At 41.5% G+C, this 24,776-nt stretch overlaps 1 protein-coding gene across 2 annotated transcripts in view; it reads right to left on the bottom strand.

Annotated features, from left to right (window-relative positions):
• Positions 1 to 22,750, bottom strand: part of CYFIP1 (cytoplasmic FMR1 interacting protein 1) — a 75,028-nt gene extending 52,278 nt beyond the window's left edge. For both annotated transcript variants that reach the window (XM_053936412.1, XM_053936413.1), the window contains exons 1-6: positions 22,635 to 22,750; positions 5,371 to 5,494; positions 4,730 to 4,819; positions 3,858 to 3,935; positions 2,729 to 2,830; positions 1,054 to 1,235 (exon numbers count right to left, since the gene is read on the bottom strand). In XM_053936412.1, coding sequence (XP_053792387.1) covers positions 1,054 to 1,235; positions 2,729 to 2,830; positions 3,858 to 3,935; positions 4,730 to 4,819; positions 5,371 to 5,487 — 569 coding nt within the window. In that variant the 5' untranslated portion in view covers positions 5,488 to 5,494; positions 22,635 to 22,750. The remainder of the gene's footprint in view (positions 1 to 1,053; positions 1,236 to 2,728; positions 2,831 to 3,857; positions 3,936 to 4,729; positions 4,820 to 5,370; positions 5,495 to 22,634) is intronic.
• Between the last annotated feature and the right edge of the window lie 2,026 nt (positions 22,751 to 24,776).

Genomic DNA, 24,776 nt, shown 5'->3' on the forward strand with positions numbered 1-24,776 from the left:
TGTATTTCCCTTGGCCAGGACTGTTTGTAAGTAAAACTATCTCTTCAATAAAAAGGTGAAAAGTTCACTAGAAGACAGAGATGGACCTAATTTATCCAAAATAAACTGGTTTGCTATCCCAAATTCCGCACTACACACCTACTTAGGTGGTCCAATAAAAAAGGAAATGAAAGTACAAATTAAAAACCATTGGCTATATCCTTCAACTGGGTGCAGCTGTGGCTCTATAGATCCAAGCCACTCAACAAGCCAGGAAAAGTCCGTCTTAGAGAAAACAAGCGTTTGGCCTCCAGAAACACACCTCCAAAGAAAAAGAAAGGCAAACCAAGTAAGCTTAAGAGGTCTCCAGGCCCAACAACTACAACAGGTAGAGGTAGAAACTAAATCTCATGTAAGTAGAAACAACACACGTAAATTTGGCTAGTCATTGACTGAATAGTTTTCTACATGGAAGACTACAGATGCTAGAGCTGGCATAAAGCTGTCTTGCCCTGCTGCTCTGACCACTGTGTTCAACAGAAGATACCTGATATCATCTGGTAGCTCAAGTACAAAATTTGGCCACAGGTACCTCACCCCCTTCCTTCCCTGCTATACCTGCAATCACAATGATTTTGAACAGCAAAGCTGAAACATCTTAAGTATAACAGGTCTCAGCTACAAATGTCAAAAGTGGATGCCAAGAATAGAATAGATCAGAACAGGAGTAGCACAAGTGACCAGAAAGCCAGTTTCCTCTCAAACCTAAAAACAGAAGTTTTACTGAACAAAGTATATGCATTGCATTTAGCATACACCAAGACAGAAGTATCTGACAGCTTGGCATTAAAGGCAGAAAAGCCTTTTGCTGCTGGAAGAACAGCACAAAGAAAACAGATATATTCAACTGCCTAACTGCAGTCAAGCCATCCCTAGTTTCAAGGTAGCTTGTCCCACACATGGAAGACTACTCTTGAAGAAAAAGCTGTCAGAAAAAAAGCAACTGCTGCCATCTCGTGGGAGGCCTGATTCCTGGCAGCAAAGGGCTGGGTCCTGCTGCCCCTTGCCACTTACCGCTTGTAGGCTGAGTGGTCGTTCTTCACGCTGCACTTCATATTTTTCAACTCATCCAACACCGCGAACATGTTGATGAATTTGCCCAGTGTGATCAGATAGGCTTCAGACACAAAGTCCTTCCTTCTCTCGGCGTGGCACAAACGCCTCACCTCCCCACAGAACCGTTCAATTGCATTTCTCTAATGGGGGGGGGGGGGAAAGACAGAAAAACAGGGAGTAAAATCCATGACATTCCCAGGAAAAAAAGTTTCATCATGTACCTAGAGCTGGTCCAGCGAAAAGCTCCAGTGAAGCAGAAAAAAGTTTAAAGTATGCAAAACTAGCAAGGCAGCTCCTCCTCTGTGTATTTGATGTGTGCTGCAAGTGTCACCAGTGATTTTTGCCACCAAGCTTGCCTGACCCAAGAGCCAAGGTTCTTCTTTGCAGATAAAAGTAATTAAAAGTATAAATAAAAAATAGGGCAAGGCAAGGAGTAATGTTTTTTTAAACTAAAAGGGGTCAATTTAGATTGGCTATAAAGTTTTTTACAATGACGGTGGTGAGGCACTGAAACAGGTTGCCCAGAAAAACTGTGGATGCCCCATCCCTGGAAGTGTTCAAGGCCAGGTTAGATGGGGCTCTGAGCAACCTGATCTAATAAAAAATACCCCTTTTTCACTGCAGGGGGGTTGGATTATATGGTTTTCAAGGTCCTTTCTAACTCAAACTATTCCGTGATTCTATGAAGTTTAAAATCCCTCAGAAAAAAGGGATTTCATGTTCTTTAGTGAGGAAGTATATATGAATTAAAAGGCAAATTATAGGAATGCTCCCTTCAAACAAACAAAAATCCACAGCACACTGTACATGCTAGCTCTGTTAAGTCATCCTGGCACATGTTTATTTGAGGGCTTATTTCCAATCGCACACCAGGGCCATTTCAGATGGAGATTACAAATACCAAAAAGACAGCAACTTCAAACATAAAAAGGAATCTGTTCTGACTTTAAAGCTTTAATCTGCTTGAATGAAAGGAGATTGAATGAAATGTAAAATTTCCTGTTGTGTTCCCCAGCCAGGGGTCTTACTGAGTCAAACAATCTCCTCCTTCCTGTGTGCTCTGGGCCTCACAGGCTCTAGCTGCTCCATCTCTGAATAATGCCTGGAAACATCCTCAGTCCATTGAAATAGATGGCAAGCTGCCAGGAGGGAGGAGAAGGCAAGACAGACTGCTATTCTCCAGCTCGGGTGGCTGGCAGGTCACAACAACTGGGTTAGCTTGCCTCAATTATGAATCCCCATAGCAATGTTGCACCTGCTGCTCTGCTGTCCAGACTTGTGGATCCCTCAGTCGCCAGCAAATGGTTTCTGTGCTGAAATGTTTTTATTATACATGTGAAACACATTATATTTCTATTTCCTTTCTTCCTAAAGTGACAGATCTCTGTCCCCATGTGCTGCATAGGAACTATACACAATTACATTTGATTTTACGCTGAAAGTCTTAACGGAGATTGACTCAAGTTTTTGAGACAGGCATTAAAAATTCTGCCCTTCTGTGAGAGAATATGGTGTGTTTTTTCTAACATATAATGACTAGGTTCAGTACCTGAGCACACAATATGAAGTATACAAAGCAGGAATATAAAATTACAAGCCTACTGACAAATTTTGTTTTAAAAATTCCTTTTACCTGAAAATACATAAAATTCATCAGTTTTGTGACTTCTGGCTCCAGAACTTCCACAGTTTTCTCATAAATTTCTACTCTGTTAGGCTGCTCATTGCACTTGACCTGTGGATAATTAAAGAGGTTGTTATACTTGGAATTTTCCCTGATAAAGCCTCAGCAACTAAGATCCTGAGCAAATGCAGTATCGTCCTAAAGAGACAAACTTAAAGACAAACATTTCCAAGTTTGGTAATCTTATGCTAATCTTCTAAGCTGAATTGTGTGTAAAAAAACCCCAAAACAGTCTAAGATGTTCCTTCTACCTTACAGCAAGTAATTTAGTTGTCAAATACCTCTGTAGGGTGTATAGGGTGTAACCTTTCCACATTAAGCCACTTGCTCAAAATCATGCACTAAAATAGGGCCAGGACTATAAATTAAAACAGATTACCTGACTTCCACTCTAAATTTTTAAACCACAGGATAAACCTTCCTTGCATTTCAGTATAAAAATAATTGCATTACAAATCTGTAAAAAAAGGAAGGAGTCAACTCATGGTAGTAATTGTGTTCAGTTTTCTGGTGCCTCTTAATATTCTTCCCACCCCACTCCTGTACAGCCACTCCCAGACACTAGAAACTGACTTGTGCCCTATTCACAGCAGGGTTTGTTTTTTTTTTTTTTGTATACAGATCAAGAATGCACTGTGTACTACCTTGGAGTAGCAGTGTCTAGAAACATCATGTTTAACCTGAATGTTAATCATTACATGCTATGTTACCTGTTTTGAATTTAAGAATTAAACTGGGGTGTGGGAAGAGTCCATTCTCTTGACTGAAATGTTTACCTCAAGCAGATCAATCAAATGTTTTCCTTTTAAAATACAGTACCCCTACACTGCTCTTGATCCAAAAAGTAAGACTGACACAAACCCCATGAGGTATTTCTATAGATGCCTTATAAAAAAAATAAAGTCCAACTGGTCCCCAAGTGCTAAAAGACACTGTTCTATGGCATGCCCGGCTTAACAATTCAGGAACCAAAGCAGACTCCACTTTGGATCTCACTGACAAATCTGTCTATGTAATTCCACCCTAAAACAAGACAGAAGTTTGCACATTGCATGACAGTAGAGTTTTCATCCGTTACCTGGGGAATGGCTCTTGAGCAGCTCCTCCATGTGTATAACATGATTGCATATTCCTGGCCTTCTTCTAGCATTTCGTTCTGTAGGGAACACACTCAATATAAATATAATTGTAATACAAAAGGATTATATCCTGTCTTCTGTGAATTCCAAACTCTTGTCCAAATGAACCTGTTTCTCTTATCACAATGTATATATACAAACACACATGTATGGCATGCTGAATGATACATCATCAATTATTATCTCCCCCAATTAGACTAGTTTATGTGTTGCTCTTTCTTCCCAAAACTACTGACACTGTGATCCATAAGTATAAATAGAAATGCTGATCTTGGGATGGGGGAGGGTGATGGGATTTATTCTTCCTTTTTAAATTCAGGGACCCCAGGTGGAATGTTCAAGGATGAAAGAGTCAGCACATGCAGAGCAACTTTTTACCTGGCAAAGGAGAGGTATACCAATATCCAAATAATCAAAACAGGTAAAGGAGTAATCATATCATTTTAAAAGTAGATTGATGTAAACATACATAATTTTCAGTAGCATGTAACCAGGTGCTTTATCTGCCCATTCCACCATTTGTGAACTGGACTCTAGAACTGTAAGATGTAGTATTCCTAATTTTCCAAGAATGCCATGAAAGAAGGGAACAATATTAGTTGCTCAAGAGGAAAGGCAATTAAAAAAATTTTAAGAAGTGCACTTGAAAAAAAAGAAAAGCCACACACTTTTTCATCTTACCTCCCCCTGGATGTAGGGAGTAGGTAACCTGTTTTCTGTGACCATAATTCTTTTAATGAACTGCAAGAAGACACATTCCTCTCCTTCTGTTCTATGTAATACAGAAGTGTGTATCGGAACATCTACTTACCATGCTAGAATGGACAGTAGCTTGCTCAATGTATCTTGCAATACCAGTGACAAATGCATTTCTGTCTTCAAAATTAGTGTTGAAGTTTGGCTGCAGAGAAAGGAAAACATGGAATTAAGTCTTCTGTAGCAGCATGTCTCCTCTGAAGGACAACTGAGAACCTGGCATTTTTCAGCCTGGAAAAGAGAAGGCTCTGGAAGACCTTATGGCAACATCCAGGACCTAAAGGGGTCCTGCAAGAGAGCTGGAGAAGAACTTTGCATAGGGGACAAATGGGAATGGATTCAAACTAAGAGTAGGTTTTGATTAGGTATTAGCAAGAAATTATTGACTATGAGGGTAGTGAGGCACTGGAACAGGTTGCTCAAAGAAGTTGTGGCTGACTCATCTTTGGAAGTCTTCAAGGCCAGGCTGGCTGGGGCTTTGAGCAACCTGCTCTAGTGGAAGGTGTCCCTGCCCATGACAGAGGGGCTGGACTAAATGATCTTTAAATTCCCTTCCAACTCAAACCATTCTACGGTTCTATGAAAAGAATTTTTATATATATTGCCAATATAAACACAAATTGGTTTTGGGCAAAACATACTCTTTCTTAACAGCACTGGGAAATGGAAAAACCTTTTCCTATAATGAGAAAATACCTGGTAGAGGAGAGATGATGGTGGGGGCTCAATACACGGTTGCTGATCTGGCAATGGTAATTCCTCCAAGAGATCCACATTGGACAAGGCATCCTCCAGAGTTACTTGAGCAGTCATTTTGCACCTGGTTAGAAAATACATACATAAATGTAGGTATGTAGACGTATACACATAGATATAACTTTATATGTGTTACTATATACATGGCAAACAAATGAGTAACAACGAAGAGCAGGCAACTATTTATATTGTGGGAAATGGGAAGTTTCCCTTCAACCAAAACAGAAGGGCAACAGTCAAACAGAAACCCAGTTGATTTTCAAACACAAATTTTATTTAAACTTTTCAGACTAACATCCCTGCCCTTACTTTTAGGACTCGAGAAATGTTTCTCCTCCCCCACTGCTGGACACTAGAAATACATCAAAAATAGAGGAAATTATGATTCTAAAGCTCAGTTTTGAGCCAATGTACTTTCAAAACTTTATGCACTACAGCTTCTACAACCACATCATCTTCAGGAGACCAGGCTGTCAACAGGGGCCAGCAGTCTCCAGTGTTTCATGCCCTAGGACATCCAGTTCTGTTTTGGGCAGCTGATGATAGACTCCTCAGGGCCAGGCAATCTTTATAAACCTTTGACTGCTGCTGCACCTGGGGTTCTGAACTTAGAAGAGCAATGGGAAGAAATCTGGGCCATCTGTGACCAGTGACCAATCACTGGAACAGGTTGCCCAGAGAAACTGTAGAGTCTCCTTCACTGGAACTTTTCAAGAACTGTCTGGCTGCAATCCTGTGCCATGTGCTCCAGGATGACTCTGCTTCAGCAGGGAGGTTGGACCAGGTGAGCTACTGTAGACCTTTCCAAACTTATCCATTCTGTGATGTTGTGAAAATTTAGGAAGAAAACATGGGATGGAACAACTCAGTCATCCACTTTCATATAATGATTTATGCATTCTCCTCAATGGAGTGAAAAAAAAATTGATTTTTAAGGTAATACCTCTAATCAGGATGTCTCATTTTTTTGCAAGTTATTTTCCCTCATTTACCAGAGAAAAACCATACATCTATGGTGCAAGGAGCAGCTGAGTACTGCCCTCAGCTCTAACCAGGAGGAAAGGAACATTGAGCACCCACATCCCAGAGGAACAGGACCCTGCTTGGCATGTGACACCCCTATGGAGGTGTTTCATCCCCACATACAGGGAGGGTACAAGCAGATCCCAATGCAGCTTTGACAAAAACTCAGACAGCTGGTATGGGCTGGTGATCCCACCACTCACTGCACTTTTATTAGCCTGGCAGAAACACCTCCTCACTTTCTCTTGCCTAATTATATATTCCTGGAGAAAGATCCACAGAAACTGCAGCTTTACCTCCAAAGAAGGGCTCAGCTGACAAAAAAAAAACAGAACCAAAATCCAAACCTATGGAGAGAAAGCAAGCAGGAGTGATTACCTGTCTATCTTCAGAGACCAACCCTGTGTACCAAGCCATGACTGCAAAGCTAATATACCACATATGGAGAGAGAGAGAGCTTGCCAACAACTTTACAAACAATAACCAACAGAAAGATTCATAGGTTTGTTTCTTCTTGAATGCCCAGCCCAAACCTTGTTCCCAGCCTGAGCATATCAGTTTTTGTTAAATAAATAAATAAATAAACCAGTGATCATATTGTGCAATTTGTGATCCTTGCCAAAAAAGGGATTAAGGACTGGACTGACAGGAGTGCTGACTGGCAAACTTGTGCCAGGATGTTTGACCAACACCTGCCTACACCCAGATCAAGCTCCAACACAAGAGCCACAATTATTCTCAAATTAGAGACCGGCAAAGAACATGGTGTCCTCCCTTCAATAAATCAACATATGCCAAAAAACTTCCATGGCTGGGCAAAAGTTCTGTGAGGAGGTCAGACTGAATAGTTTTACCCTAGAGAAAACTGAGCTGCCAAGTAATCAGAACATCTACAGATGAGTCTCTATCTATAGGCACTTTATAGATGAGTCTGAGTATCTAGAAATCAAGCTTTAGCTATAAAAGAAAACAGTAACTGAGAGGCTCCTTCCAACTTAGAACTTCCTCTTGCCTCCCTGTCAAAGTAGAAACACCCAGTGTGCAGATGCTCTGGGATGTAACAGGGTGGGATCAATGGGCCCATAGCCCTCTCCCCCACTGGACAGGCAAATGGCCACAAAGCATTGGCTCCAAGAAAGCACTACAAAAATTGTTCTAAAACCCAAAGTGAAGAATGGCCAGCCGCTCTACACCAAAAACTACTGCATCTATGTAAAGGGGAGGTGTCACTGCATGCAAGGTAAGTATCATCACCCTCTCCCCATTCCCACATCTTCCTTCTCCTCCTAAAACATGGTCCACTTGGGCCCCTCCTGCTGAACAGAGCCAGATATTAACAAAATCCAAGTTCCTGACTTGTACCTCCTCAGTACTAGAAGTGAATACTCTGAAGATGTGGCCCATACATCTCAATTCTGAAAGCACACCTGCATGCTTTTGGCCTCAATATTTACAGCTGCACAGTATTCCTCCAGCATCAGCTATGTTCAGACTATAGGACATTAGACTATCCGTGGATTTGTTTTTAATACTTAGAAAACAATTTAATAATAGAACCCAAAATCCCAGCTGACTTATACTGCCATCTATTTAATAGCACAGTTTTGGGAAACCCCTACTAACAGGCCAGAGGCACAAGTAAGAAACAAAAGCTTCCTGCTGCCCTCTGGGTTGTGAAAAGAAATATGGGAAGGAACATATTTTGAAGTCCTTCAGCATGATTTCCCAAAGATCAGCATTCTTCAATGCAGGAAAACAAAAGCCATTGAGCACAGACAGCTGTAAATGTCTTCTGGTTCTGAGGTTGCTCGCTGACAGCTCCGCTTTGCAATTTTGCCAAAGGTATCCACACGCCTTGTGCTCCATTGGCCAAGTTTAATGTCCCTGTTCTCCAGCCTTTGCACTCCAGTATCTAGCAAGACATGAAAGAGGAAGCAGCTCCTTCCTGCCCAGCTTTGACACATTTGCAAATGTTGCAAGGGCGTGATTCACGTTTCCCCCCCCCCGGCCCCTCCAGAAGTGAGCAGAGGAGTTTTGACAACAGCAGCGTCAGGGTGACAGCTGGAACTGGCTCAGGGGTTTTTTCCCCTTCTTTATCTGTGTTGATAAACAAGCTCCAAAAGACAACAGCTGTTTCTCATGTACAATGATGAAGGGCTGGCAAAACCAGACTTTTTTTTTTCCCAGAAAAATTAATTTAAGAAAAGCTAAATTTCCCAAGACACAAACTTGGATAGCTTTGCCTCTTTAATAGTCATGAGTTTTTAACAGATGAAATTACTGGGCAGGAGAGCTAATATTTTAACAGATTCCTTTATGGCACAGAACTTCAAAGACCTACTAAAAAAAAGTTTGATTAGGAGTTTACGTAAATGAGAACAGACTAAAATACTGTAGTCATATTCATCATTATAGTTATATGAGGACATTCACCCAAACTGAGAATTTTTTTGTTCTAAATTCCTACAAAGCTGTATTTTCAGTTCTGTACCCACATAAGACTTCCCAGGACAGCTTTTCTTGGGCAGAAGACATGTAAGCATTACTTCTGAAGTAATATTTTTCTTATCTTTGGATTATGACCCATCCTTAAAGCACTAAAGTAAAAATGCATGAACAAGAACATGTTTTCATGGTTGTACACAACTTAATAGTGAACATTCAACATTCATGGTCTGACATTCTCCCTTGAGGAGAGAGAATCTCATACACCAGCAAGCTGTTTTGCTAAATGTTGGTGTTTGATGAGCACACACAGCTTTCTAAGCAGGGAAGAGCAACGCCTATGCCAGTTCTCAACTCCTTTTTCTGGATTTCAAAGCAAGAAAACCCCTGTTTGAAAATATCTTCTGCCTCAGAGTACCAAGTCCCACCATGTCCAAGGGTCAAGAGATATCAATCCCAGGGTTTGGGGTTTTTTTTAGTATGTTAGCGAAAGGCCACAGACTAGCTTAAACGAGGATATCCTGTTTTTCTTCATTTCTGAAGGAGATGAGCACCACACGGGCCTGACCTGCTCAGAACAGCTTGTGCTGTGGAGAAGTGCACTGTGCTGTCTCTCACATTTTGTCCATGTGAAAAATCAAGCCATAAAAAGGAAGTTCCTCTAGCATTGTTTACATTTTGATTTAACTTCAGAACCAGATTATTATTGAAAATATTCACAAAAAAAAGAGTTGGCAACCTTTTTTAAATGTCATAATTCTGCACCATTGCTCTCAGCCCTGCAATTGCATGTAAGCAGTGCCCTGATAACAACAACTGATTTGGTATCTAGAGGAGATGATTGTCAGTCCTAGCAGAGATATCATTTCCACATTTCCATCCTTACAGAATAATGTCTGTAAGTCTTTGCAGAAGGTCTATATTCCAAGCATATCAATTCCAAGCATATCAGAAAACAGCCAGCATGCATCTCTCAGCCATGCTCTTTTGGGCCTCCTGAAGCTTCAGATTATTTGTAAGAAAATATGAACAGGAGCAAATTATGGGGAAAAATATTTTGGACAAAAAAAAATAAAAAAAGGAAAACTGACCAGAAGAAATAGTAAGAACTACAGAAGATAGGGACTGAGAAAGCAGATAATAAAGCATTAATTTCAGAATCACTGTGAGAGAAAGAGAGAAAGGATTGCTGTAACTATTCTGTTCTCAAACTTAGAGGTAAAAAAAATCCCCCAAATACCTGAGAGTTAAGTAACAAGCTTTTAAGCTTTCTTTCAGTGACAGAGTTAAGCAGGACTCAGCCTATTAATACCTAAAACAGGAAAAATATGCTTGATGAGACAAGACAGTTCTCATACATGTTCAGTAGGAGTGCACAGACTCCAACAGATATAACTTGTAGCTAGCAACCAAGTTATGTAAATGTGGGTAAGGCAAATGAACTTAGATAACAGTACCCTTACTGAGATTTTCTTATAAATGTAGAAATTACCATACAGTTCCTCTTTAGCCTATGGCCAAGACTTCCCGAAATGTCCTCTAATGGTCTTATGAAATTATCCAGCTGAGTTTCAAAAAGACATTGATTCCCAACATAAAAGTTCTACCTCAAATAACTGGGTTTGATGATAACTTGTTACTGGTGAAAAATAAAGCCCTTCACCACAAAAGTTATCAGATGCAAAGTTATGGCTGTGTTAGACAAGGCAGGGAAATGATGAGGTTGGTATCATGTAAACATTTCAAAAAACCCAAAAGGTATATTGAGTATCTTGAAAATACACAGGGAAAGAATTGAAAGTCCTTGAAGAATACAAGTACATATGCCATTTAAATTACTTGCAAACTGTCATTATCACCTGCACTAAGATTGTCAAGTGAACATTCCCACAGAAAACTGATAAACAGTACAATTCAATCCTTTAGCTACAAAAATAAAGGTAGAAAATATCAAGCAACAGTGAAAGCGAACTTCAGAAGATTTAGACACAGCAGGCAGAGGCATTTACTTTATGACAATTCTTGCTTTACTTTATGGAAGTTGAAGTAACAATGTTAAACTTCCCTGACATAAACAAAAATAATTAAAATCTAAATCCCACAGCTGACGGTCACTTTTTTCCTTTGCATCATTCACTCAAAGGTTTGACACCCTGAGGACATCTAAGCACTTTCACTTTGAAATCTCTAAGGATTTATCCTCACACAACCATCAGAGCAGTAACACAGCATGCTTCCCTCTTGAAGCACGGTGCGTTGCAGCAGATAACAATCTGGAAATGGATTTCCAGGTGTTTTTTGCTGTCAGCTCCTTAGAGTACATCTCCTGGGATATTGCTGCATACTGGAAAGATCAGACAGTGACCACAACTGTGCCTATTGCAATTCTTGCTTTACTTTATGGAAGTTGGAGTTACAACGTTAAACTTCCCTGAAATAAACAAAAATAATTAAAATCTAAATCCCACAGCTGACAGGCACTTTTTTCTGCAGTGACAGCAGAGCAAACCTCTCCTGAAGTCCTGTACTCTTCGGAGCAGCCCAACTGCTGCTACTGTCTCTTGACAGACCCTCTCCCTCCTTACCCCAAAAGACACATCCATCCCAGCACCTCTGACAGCACCTGGCCAGGCACATGGGAAGAGCTGAGTGTGCAAAGATTTGAGCCACTGCTGAATCTCAGGGCGAGAAGAGTCAGAGGAATATCAGCATTGATCTTATCTCACCATTCTTGATACCATGATATACACTATACCAGTATCTTAAATACACCTCTGGGTAAAAAAAAAAAAAAAAAAAAAAAAAGTTGTTCTCCACATCTTTTAACTTTATTTAACCAAAAGCTCACAGAAAACCGAGTTTAAATGTAGCATGCATCGATTCAAAATGCAGATAGCTACACTTCTAACAGCCTGACACAGTCCAGGAAAAACACATCCTATAGTCATCAAACTGCAGGGCAAGTTCCCAGCCTGGAGAGGAGAGTTTGGGGCCCCTGGTCACAAAGGGTTGGATCAGCAGTTCTGGGCTGCAGCTGGCGGCCTGGGGCCTCGCACCACACTCTGAGCTGGGATCAGCAAAGCCTGACCCACTCAAGCACAGCTTCTCTCTCTTTCCCCATGGCAGGAGAAGTGACCACAGAACATTCAGAGGCCTGTGAGTGGGATGAGCAGATGTGCTCAGCACACCCAACCTCCAGCTGCACCCAGTACAGCGCAAGCCCTGGACACCAGCATATAAAACACATGCAAATCCAAGAGCAATAAAGCACATGCAAATATGAGCTTGAGAATGCAACCCAAGGAAGCAGAGGTGTTTTGGGACATCAAGGGAATTGGTTTTGGTTACAGCATTCTCTAAGTAACCCAAAAATCTCTCCAAGACTGGAATTTAAAGATGCAAAAAAAAATATTTCACATTAAAAATATGGAGAGGCATCATGCCAAAGAGTGAGTTAATTAAGGTGGAGTTTCAATGACAAAAAATTGCTGGACTGTAGAAATTTTTGAATATTTTCTGACTTTGCAGATGAAAATAGTGTTTTATTTGACTGAAAAATTATTTTGGGAGGGGATGCCCCATGCCTTTTTGCAGTCCACTGGACACATTTGTTTTTAAATAGATGCATTTGATCTCCAAGTACTTGTATATGTTCCCAGGCTCAAAATAAGACAAAGAGGAAGTATGTCTACACTTTAAACAGCAACTTCTTTTGACATGCTGTCTCTTCTTTCCCAAGTCTGCAAAAGCAGAATCTTTGAATCTTTAAATATAGTATCATGGCTACTGAAGATTAAAATTGCCGTGCAATCCATTAATGTGTATCCACATGAGTGGTTTTGCCTAAAATAAATGATTATATATTAATATAAATGTTAATAAATCATTTTAAATGCCTTTTGCAAAATAAATCAAAGCTTACCTACTTAAAAAGACAGAATTCTGTGATGAAAATCAGGAAAATTGTATGTACTGCAGTTAAAGAGGGAGAAGAGAAGCATATTATTTACAAAAAAAAGAAAAAAACCAAAAGAGAAGCAAAGATATTCCACAGTCCACACACTGCAGGAAAGAAATTCAAATGAAAGTACATTTAAAAAGATGATTGACTGGCCTACTGAACTGGGGTCTTCAGGACCAACCACAGTAAACTCCATGACAACATTCCCACAAGAATAGAATTGGTCACACAGCAGCAGAAGTTAAGTTTTATCCCTATAGCAACACATTTTCAGGTTTCTTCTGTCCCATTGTGCCATTTTTCTATGCTACTGTACTGCAAAAAAATCAAATAATTTTTCTATTACAAAAATTTGATTCAATTTTCTGTGTAATGTTCCTGCTCAATTTAAACCATGAGATTCCAATCACAAAGGGCCCTTGTAATGGAAAGAGAACAAAAGGAATGGATTTTCTCTTCCAAGAACAGCACAGCAATTACGAAAATATTAATTTTTATTTCTAACCTCCAAGATCTCTCTCAAAAAGGCCCTTTTAGTTCTATTTTAATTAAATTTCTAACACTTCAGCCATTCAACTGCTTACCTATAAATTCAGACTGAAAAGAAAACATTTTAACACCCTGCTAGCCAAAGCACTTCAGAGAATAGCAACACGACGTATTTTCTCTGTTAGAATGCTCTTTTTCTGTGCTCTGGACAGGACAATCTGCCTTTTTGCCACGCAGATCAGCCTAAGATGTTCCTTTTGGGACTGGAGCTCCCTTCCGTTCCTAAGCAACAAGATTTGCATAAGCTGAAGGAGCAAAGCAAAACGCTTTTCACATCATTTACTGGCCTGCCCGATTAAAGTAAAAGACAGAAGAAAGCAAACAGCAGCTGACAGTCCTTTGTGCAACAGATTTGACATACTGTTAAGCTTTCAAAAATACATCTGCAAATGGAATTTTAAAAAAGGCTTAATATGTGAAAAAGAGAAAAAAATTCCAGCACTGTATTATCCCATCCAAACATCATAGCAAGTCCCAGAAGAATGGCCATATAATAGAAATTATTAATTTAGTATTAGACTCCTACAGGGTGATGTGGCTTACAATAACTGCAGGCTTCCAAAAGCAGGCACAGACTGGGGGAAGAACATGAGGCTAATAGCATGGGAGGAATTTTTTTTCTTTTTTTTTTTCTTTTTTTTTTTTAGAAAAATCTCAGCTTCCTAAATTAAAAGCTCTTTGTGTTCAGTCACATGCGAATTTTTCATGCAATCCACACTGCCACCTGTCCAGCTTCTGTCTCCTGCAGGGAAACATCCCAGCAAGCAATCCCCATCCCTGCCCTCTCTTTACACAAGCAATGCCTGTGTTATGACTGTGCAAGCAAGGTTCAAGTGCTCAGTGATACACCAGTCATCACCTGGAAAACTGAATTCTGGGCAGTATCAGTAAGCAACAGAAGCATCATTAATGCAACCTAAAAGCCACACTTCAGTGAGTCAGTACTGTTCCTCCCACAGGATAATAAAGGTCAGGACAACATTGTTAAGGATGCTGTCATGGAGCTGAAATGGCTTGCTGACACACTAACCACCAGGACTCGGAGAACAATTAGTTATGTTTGTCAAGTAACTTCTCTTTCAATATGAATTCAAGCACTTTCCAATAAGAGGAAGGTCTGGCACTCTACTAGCAGATGAGGAATGGGGGAGTTTCCAGCTCTTTGAATGAACCCTAGATCAAGACTGGTGAGTGATGGTAGTCCAGAATTGCCTTTCCTGAAGCCTGCCAGCATGTGTATGTCTACTAACTACTCCTTTTTACAGCATCAGTAAGAAAACTCGCCCACAACTAGAGAATACAGTGCAACCTCAGCACTCCTGTAGCACCTGGCTGGAGTCACTATATTTTTGCTAGCAAGGCACCACAAGAGTGAATTTATCTTTTCCTGCTGTGTTAGCAGCCAGCAGGAGCACATGGATGAGCACATACTAATTCTACAGCAGCAGCATCTGCAGTGGATGATGATGATGCAGCAAGTAACAACGAGGTATTTCAAAGGGCAGCCTGGCCAGTACCATGCATCTGCAGCATCATTCCACATCTTAAAGCTTTGGAAGAGAGATACAACTTCCTAAAGTTAAAATATAGGGTGAAATGCTATCCCTCTGTAGGAAGCTCGAGTGGAGGATGCACATATTTCAAAAATGAAAAAATTAATTTGTTCATTCCAGTTATTTTATTCATAAATCCATTGTGATGGCATGGGAGAAGCCTAAGCCTCTAAGATTTCCTCCAAAAGTATCCCACTTAGATGAACAAGGAGAGAGGGCCTGTCTCTGAAGTTTGTCCTGCAGCATGCAACCCCCCTCTGCAATGGCACTTGTGCTACAAGAATTCACAGAGGTGTTTGGTTTGCTTAATCTGTGAACCTAAGTCTGAAGCCCAAGATATGTCACAAATGTAAAATAGAAAAAAATCTGCTGTTGATGGGGCTAGATGGCTGAGAGGGTTTGTACTGATTTACTAATTAATTCTCACAGAACCGAGTTCTGAGTGAACTAACTAATGTACAGAAACCCCTTCTGCAACACTTGACCTCTCTACAGACTGAAATGAAGCTAAAGTTTTAAGCATTGTTTCATTCTAGGTTAAGTGTGCTGAGATCTTTCTTGCTACACTTACTTGCCTTACCCTATTAATATTCTCTGGTATTACACCTTTCAATTGCACCATTTCACCTTCCTGACCAACCCCCACACCTTCTCTTTTTTGAGTTCTTTTCCTCTCACCCAGTTCACTCCTCCACACCCATTTTTAATCTTCTCGGTTTGCTGCCATTCTTGCATTCTGCTGATGCTGCTCTCTCCTGCAGCTGTTCTCAACAAGCATTTCTTCTGTACTTGTTCCTGATCCTGCTGCTGCACAGGTAGTAGGAAGCAAGGCTGCACAGCAGTGCTTTGGACCAGACTGAAGTTTAGCACAGAAGCTAAGCACTGAAACACAGCACTTACAGCATGTGAAAACTACAACTACAGTTGTGAAAAGCTCTCTCACTTTTTAGTAAACACTCCCACTGTGAACATTCTGCAAAGAATGAGAAAGGGAGCAGCAAAAGCAATAACCACCCCAGAAAGGAAATTAAGTTCACATGGAATTAGCCTGGCATGGCTCAGGATGAAGTCTTCGATCACAGACTGCTCACACCTGCTCAGCATGGGTTTTGCTAGCTGCCCTTTGTGTCTGGTGTATACAGAGTGCTGGGACTTTAATCAAAAAGGGCACAGCTGTGTATATGGGCTGAAAGGAGCTGGGGACAGAGGAACTGAGCACCCCAGTGGATGGAGGACTGTCATGTCACAGGTAAAAGAGATAAGCCTCAAAGATGGAGAGAAAGACAAGAGTCTGGAGTCTTCAGGTTTCCATCTAGAGACAACACAACCCCTCAGCCTTAGACAAACTGTTTATTTGGACTCATAAATAAATGAGTACAAATAAAGGTCCCTTTGGTTGAAAGGGACCTTAAAGACCATACAGTTTGTCCCCAATGCCATCGGCAGGAACACCTTCCACTAGACCAATCGTTCAAAGCCCCATCCAACCTGGCCTTGAACACTTCCAGGGACGGGGCACCCACAGCCTCTCTGGGCAACCTGTTCCAGTGCCTCACCACCCCCACAGTCAGGAATTTCTTCCAGATCTTTTAGCTAAATTCCATCTCTTTCAGTTTGAACCCATTAGTCCTTGTCCTATCACTACAGTTCCTGATAAAGTATGCGGGTTCTGTACTTTTATTTCACAAGGATGGAGAGAAATAAAGAAAACAACATTGTTTTCTCAGGGGAGGGGAGGACAGCACTCTCTTCCTTAGCCCAGTTACACAGATGGTTGCTCCAGGGTCAGTCTTACAGCTTCTCAGGGGAGTCTGCTTGGCAACACCCCTGCCTGTGGAAAGGAAACCCGCCACACCACTGCTGGGGGCAGCTGTCCAGGCAGGGGCAGACCCCCAGGTTTCCCTTCCACAGTGCCTCTGCATTTTGCATCCAGCTCCATCTTACAGCATATGTTCCCCAATGACACTGCAGGCATTCATTATACCCAGTGGGCTTTTTCAATGCAAGCCTGCAGCTGAAGCTCTGGCTTCAGTGTTGCCTTATTTTGAGTTTAAAAATTGAAAAAAGGCTTTAATAAAAATGACTCAGAAAGAAAGGCTGTCTGCTGTCATTCACACTCCTTCTCTATACCTGTAGGTACTTGGTAAATCAACAGTACAACAACACTCTCCACCTTCAATTAAAAAAAATTACACAGCTTCATCTGAAAAATAAGTTGGAAGATATTTTAGGCAAATTTGTACTATCCATGCTTAAAAGTAGCCTTTTATTTATTATCTAAATCAGTACAATAATAATGCACAATTTTGAAAAATTATGGTATTTAAAAAGAAAACAAAATTTAAAAAAACCCAACAGGCTTCAGAAGCTGGTAAAAAAAATCTATGATTATGTGCGTTTCTGTGAGGAGAGTGTGAATCAGACAAGAAGTAAATAATGGTTTAACAGCTCTCTTAAAAATCTAAGGAAATAGTACAGGACAGAGTAGAAGAGAAACCAAAAATAAATAAATTTTAGTTTCTTAAGCTCTCTTTTTCCTCAGAAAGAGCTCATAATCTGTAGTATTTTATATAAGAAAATATACCATTTCAGTGAAAATTCATCCAAAGCATTACTTCAGCTATCATCTGACAAGCATTCACATCTATCTTGAGCCATGTGTCATGACAGTTTGCCTGAACTTCATACTCAGAATCTATAATTCAGTGTACTCTCCTTATTGATTTTATATCACTGAAACCACTTAAAATAATTAGAATTATACTGAAAGAAGGCTATAAATAGCTTCAGGTCAATAGCATTTTTATTTCCTGCCAACAAAGTGTCCACGTCCCTATCAGAATTAAAGTATTTTAAAGTGAAGTACAGAACTTATAAATTTTTATCCAAACCCTGGAAACAAATCTCTTGTACAGGTGTAGTGTATAAAGCAAGCATCTCCAAAAGCACCTTGTGTCATTTGCACACCTGGAATCACTACTTAGCATGTCAACTCTTGAGACTCATGTCCTAACATAAAACCACAGTATTGTTTTTTAAATCTTTTATTTAAATTATTTGTTTCTAAAACCAAAAGCACCTTTTTTTTTTTACTTTAGAATAAAGTAATTCATAACAACATTACTGAGGCTCAACCCTGCTAATCATTTGCAGAGAATGTAATCTAGTAAGCATAAGTCTATACACTGCCTGAATTCTTAAGATGCCTTTCAGTGGAGGGAGAGGAGGGGTAATGGCATTTTTTTTTTTTCACCAAATGAGTAATTATTAGCTTTAAAAAGTTTGCTTGTCACTCTATTACCTCCTGACTAACACTGCTGGAAAAGAGACCTGCAAAAACCAGCCATGTGAAAGGCTTGCTGAAAGACTGACTGTTAAACTGAGAAAATCTCACAGTACATGGCTCAAGCAAAGAGAAATCATACAAGTTCACCCCACAAATAACCATTTTGTAAGCTGGGAGCACTCACAAACCAGAAAAAGAAGGGCACCACAGCCTGCTGCCCTGGCATTTAGCTCTAATGAAAGCAAGAACAGAAGTGCCAATTCCATATGTGTTATCTGACTACTTGAATAAGAAAAGCTTTAGTAAAGTTAACAAGTAGAACATCCACTCTTGTGGAGGACACTCACTTTAAACTCTGCCCAGGCCAGAGCACCTGTCCTGGCAACACACCCACAGAGAACCACAGAACAACCACCTAGTCAAAGAACTACCATGTTCACTTTTACTTCTCTGCAGTCATTGAGAAGAGTATAGCAGGGACCTCAGAGCTTGACTAAGAGGGCTGCAAATCTACGGCAGACCACACCTGGCTCAGTTCCACACGGTGGATGCCTAGCAGGCAGCTAATTTAGCAGTGAAGGGATTTCCACCCTGAGAGTCCTCCCTGAGCTCACCATCAGACTGATGCCCTGCTGGAGTCCCTCCCAGCAGGAGCAGAGGTCTGGCAGAATGAAACAGCTACAGAAAATGTGGGGAAGGGATAGAGCAACAGGACACAAGTGCTGCCCCTCAGGAGCAGGGACCACCACCACCATCTCCCAGCTGGGAATGCTTAGAGAGATGGGCTCCCTCTCCAACAACCCGAGCCAGATCTGTGCTCAGCTTGGCTGCCCACAACCTTAAATCACCTCTCCCACAATGGTGGTCTTTCTGCAGAAAGGCTACATAGCTATAACTCACTTGATATCTGCTGATGCTCAGCCTGAGGGAAAGGGGGTTTCTTCTGAGATGGCAAATGCCTGATGATTATTTGTGCCATATCAACCTTTACCACAATTCTACTTTTTACAGTTTAAGTCCAAGATAGCCACTTTTCCCTCAAAACATTGAAGTGTGTGAATAGAAGATTTTCTTCACAAACATTTGTGAGTGCACATATATTTATAGACATAACAGAGGCAGACAGTAAACAGTACATACTAATGCAGAGAAAAATCTTTCAAGTCTTATGAAGAAAACAGACTTCAGGATTTTTGCCAGTCTGTTTACAAGAGATAAGGAGCTACCCAAAATACTTATAACATTTTTGGTGCCAAGAGATAGAAAGATTAACTGCTGTTTTGCAACCTCTGTCTTCTTGTAGTAAGTCTCATCAATGCATCATGCATTATTTTTACCACCAGAAAGGCAGTGATGTGGATTAATGGAATTACGTTTTAACAAAGCAAATCAATACGCACTCTGTTATCAGTACTGCACAGCAAAGTGTGCCCCTGAGCCCTACTAACGTCAGCTTCTAAGGGCAGATGTGCAGTAAAGAAGATCCTGAACTGATGCATGTAGCTTTAAATATAAAGCACCATTATCAAGCTCTTTTTAAGTTTTTGTAGGTATACAGTTATATTTCACGATGTTGAAATGTCCTTCTTTCATTTCACTGTCTCAGTTCTGCATAAAAACCAGGACAAGGATAGGTGGCTTTCATTTGTTTTCTATACAAATAACAATGTAACAAGATGACCTTCAAGAGTAAAGTCTGCCAGAGGCCACTTGTAACAAGGTATATTTTCTACAGATCAAAAATTTACAAATCTGTTACATTTACTCCTCCCTCTTTGCCTTCATCCCTGAGAACATGTTCACAGGGAAACTCAGGACCGTTCAAATGAATCACAATCCCACACACATGGATGGATCTACCTTGAACTATTTCACTGGCCACTCACACCTGGGCTGTGCCAAGCTCCTGCAGCATCCCTAGGTAAACAAGCACTTACCTTGGTTCAAGCATAATTGCTTATTAAGTTGGGGCTTGCCATAGTAGCTGCAGTTATTTTAAAATGTATAAACAGTGGAAATTCAGGAGCTCACACAGTCACTGTTTCGAGCAATGAAGTCAATCGCACAGCTGACTTCCGACTCAGCAGGGTAAAACTTACTGCCCAGCATTCAAGTTTACTTTACTTGTTGGTACAGCAAAGGAACCACTTGAAGAACTTGCCCAGAGAACACAGGGCAAAAACTGTAAAATGAAACCCACTTGATATGCACATAAATAGGCATGGAAATTACATTAGAATTAATTTTCTCTTGTATAGCATTGCAAGCAGTTCTAGCAGCTTTCAGGTCAGAGGTTAAATACAGCTGTTCCCACAAAAAAACAAGCTTTGTGGGGATTTTTTTGTTCCATCTTTTTGTTCCAAACTTGCAGCTCAATTCCAACTACTCTGAATTTTCCACCTCAACCTCAATATATCAGAAATCTTCGAGAAACAAACATGAAAATAAAAATCAGTTTATTGTGACAAGAGACTTATGGCAAGATTTTAAAACCTACCCTCGGGAACAAGCCACCTTCCAAGTAAATTCTCTCCCAGAATGAATAAACAAAGCACTACTGTGATATCTATTACGGGATAAATTTTTAATTAGCAGAGCTGAGCATACCACTCCATTCAAACACCGTTCCACTCCCCATATCAGGACCCTCAAAAGAAACTGACAAACCCAATTCCTGTAAACAAAACAAAGTCTTTCAAGCAGGGATGTTGGGGGGTGGGAGTATTTAGATGTTTTCCTAAGACTCAGAGAGGTTTATTCTCAGAATACATAAATAAACTGTGACAACCTGAAAACCAAAGTACATTAGAGATATTCCATCAAGTACATAGTCCCTATTAAAAAAAAAATCTAAGCTGCTACAAAGAAAGACTGATGTACACTTTTTAGAGGGCAAACCAAGCAAGCTTTGATGATACTGGCGTTAAGCCTTCCCAATGCTGTACAGACTTCTTCCAAAATCCTCCTCCTCCCTCCTGGCAGCTAGAGACAACTGGCTGCCTACACAGCCAGACTTCACAGACCAAATGCCTGGGAAAGCTTAAAGAGTCATTTACACTAGAACAGGAGAAACTTTGTGTTTACAAAAGTTTAAAAAAAGTTTTTTAGTGGTAGAAGTGGGACTTAAATGAAGTCAAGAATCAGAACTTAAGTAAGGAGCAGCAATGCTTTTTCTATCACATAGCTCAGACATTCTCTGAGTAAAAAATAGTTTAAATACAATTAATAAAAATATAATTCAGATACTGCTGAATTGCATTACAGTATTATCAGAAATTCAATTTTGAAGAAAACACTACCACACAACACTGCATATGAACATGTTCAGTAAGCTTATTATAATAAAGTTATGCCAAATAAGTAACTGGAATGCAATAAGGACTGAAGTCCTCATTAGCCTAAGCTTTCAATTTCCCACAGTTTACAGAAAAGGCTGGTATGACCTTCTAATTAAGAAGAAATTCCTCCAGCTAGCTTTCCTCCTCCTCCAATACACGCTCTCCAGCCAGCACTTCAGGCAGACTGACTGCATCCCATAAAGACAACTTCCTCCCAACAGCCTTCCTGGCACAAGCAACCATTTGCATGTCTAAATGCTACTTCAACCTGCCATCAAAGAGCACAGGAATAAAATTCAAAGCAATGAGAGCCTACATGCAAAAAATTAGCAGAGATGTTGATGAACTACAGGAATACTCAGAAAGATAAAGTGTACGTCTATCTTCACCTTTGCTCATTAGAGAGGAGGGATGGGGCGGCAGACCATCCATCTGGGGATTTTCAAGCTTATAGTGCTGCTGTCATTAGAGCATAGTTATTTATAATTCTCAAGTTCCTCATGAGGAAGTTATTCCATGTCCTTAGACAGACACTACAGATCACCTCCTTCCTCTGAAGAGGGAGATGAATCTGAACAGAGCTTTTTACTTTTATTTTTTCCCCATCCAGCCCACTCCAAGACAGCCTAGGAGGCAGAACTCTGACCACTCGAGTGCTGCAGACACACGGGCCACGCACGAGAGAGAACAAGCTAAACCTTACACCCAGAAACAAAAAACAAGAAAGGCTTTTGGGTAACCACCGCTGAGGAACCCAACCCGCCTGAGGCCACGGCCGCCTGCCCGCGGCTCCGCACGGCCCTTCCCGCCGCGCCCCAGGCACCGCCCGCGCAGCGGGACCCCCGCGGCACCGCCGGCACCTGGCAGCTCCGGGGAGCACCAGATACCGAGGAGGGGATGAACCAACCCCAAATAAGAGTACGGGGCTCACGGTTACCAGCGAGAGGGGCGCGGCGGGGGCGCGGAGCCACCCGGCCCCGCAGATGAAGCGCCCGAATTCGGGGAAGGGGGCGAAGACGCCCAGGCGGGCCCTGGGAAGCGCAGCTCACCCGCTCTCCGCCGGCTCCCGGGAGCGGCGCTGCCCGGCCGCGGGAGGAGCCCGTCCGTCTGTCCGCCCGCGGGCTCCGCTCGGCCCGGCCGCCGAGGGTCGCGTCGGCCCGGCGGCTCCGCTCCTGGGCCGCGCCTGGCAGGGAGTTTCCTGTCTGAGTCACTTCAGCCGGGAGTTGCGCAGGGAAACACCCTTCCTGCCGCCCCAGCTCCTCCTCCTCCTCCCGCCTCATCCCAAACCTGCCGCCCCTTCCCGCCCCCGGCAGGCTCCGGCCCCGGCTCCTCCTCCTCCCGAGGAGCCGGGAGTAGTCCCGGAGCTACCGCAGGCGGCGGAGCTGCGTCCGGGACTGGCCCTTTGCTTTTAATGAAAGCCACATTTTCTGTGCCCTGTACACGGCCAATCTGTCTCTCGGAACACAAATCTATGCCTAGGACGGCCGTGCCCACTCGTACAAACCCCGCACAGTGCCATCCGGTGCCCGCCCCAGCACCACCGCAGAGAAATCCAGCCCCAGGGGCACCGGGGCCGGCAGTAACAGCTCAGTGGCGGGGCTTCCCACTTCACAACTTTGCTAGCATGGCGAGGGAAAGACGCCAGCCTTTCCCTCGGATGAAAAACCTAACCTTTAAAAATCAAAAGGGATCGCGTGGGAAACCCCTTTAAATATCCTGTAGAGGGTGCTCATGCCTGTGGTGTTTGTATCAGAAATAACCACACTTCATTAAAATCAAAACCATAAAAACCAGGCAGGTTGCTGTTTGACAGCCTCCCACTTTAACTTTTCTGTAAACTATATCAAACATATGTACTTTCTCATTTTAAAGTTTTCTTACTTTTTCCATGCAGTGTTCTCCCATTGAAGTTCAGCTTTACTTAGTAGTTCAGGATTCCATCTAATGAACTCGATACTGCGTCACAAAATCAAACTGCCCGTTCTTTTTCACGAAAGCTTGTCAAGATTGCTCTTTCCAGCCACTATTTTATGGCAGAGGGAATCCACAAACTACTCCACGTAGGGAACAGTCACCTGAGAGCATGGGAACTTCCAAACAATTTTTCATCAAAGCCTATTTGCTTGTATTTGTCTGCTTTAACGTGCATCCAACATTTTATTTACTCTTGAAAACCTTCTGTAAAATCATAATCAAACTGCACACTGTTGTCATAGCAAGCACTTCTAAGTCTCTGTTTTCAACAACTGTTCAAGGGAAAGTGTGCTATTAATGTTTTTTGTGCTGAGAACAGAATAACTAGTGCTTTACTTCAATTATTGGTTGCTGGGTTTTCCCCCAAAAAGTTTGCACTGCCTCAAGTTTCTTTAAATAACTTTTTTGTAATAGCATCTACAAGAAAGCCTGTGAAGAGTGGGGATAAGGTCCTAGACCACCAGTTTTCATTATTCCAAGTATAATCTAATCAAATTATTCCACCCTTTCCATGTTATCAAGAACTTCCACAGCTTGTGGAGAAGTTATGCATTGTTGCAAAATGTTATCATTAACATTTCATCATATCACAGACACATCTTCATAGCCATGTTTTTTTCCTAGTACTGCAATATAGTCTTTTCTATGAAACAATTAATTTTCTAGGACATGGCTGCTATTCTTCTCTGTGTATACTCATGAACATTTTGAGTGCATATACCAAATGAATTAATTTTGATTCCTTTCAACCATCACAGCTCCTAATCAGCCTAACTTCTTAACCCAGCTCAAGCAAAAGTGTAAAATACAATCAGAGCTGGATGCTTCAGTTTCTAAATTGACACCTGACTGTCTCCAGTGCCATCCATCCTGTGCCCTTTTCTGCAAACTCTGCTTGGGACAAGGAGCTTGATTAAGTAAATTACCTTTGTAAAGCAAGATTAGTTTTGTTTCCTTGTTCTGAGCAAGTACAAATTCAGAACAACCTTGTCTTAATGCAACCACTCCTACATGAGACATCTGTTACCAGGCCACAACAGAGCAGCAAGGACAGCAAAGTCGAACGCTCCCCATGAGATCTGATCAACAGCAGCTTGCCCTCACATGGGCAATACTTCATAGTCTGCCAGTCTGTCCCAAGCAAGACCACCACTGTGGCTCCCATACTTGCTGAAAGCCAGCTGGTGCCAGGAGCAGCTGCCTTGTATAAAAGCAAG

Source organism: Vidua chalybeata, chromosome 2, assembly GCF_026979565.1.
Source record: "Vidua chalybeata isolate OUT-0048 chromosome 2, bVidCha1 merged haplotype, whole genome shotgun sequence".
NCBI lineage: Eukaryota > Metazoa > Chordata > Aves > Passeriformes > Viduidae > Vidua > Vidua chalybeata.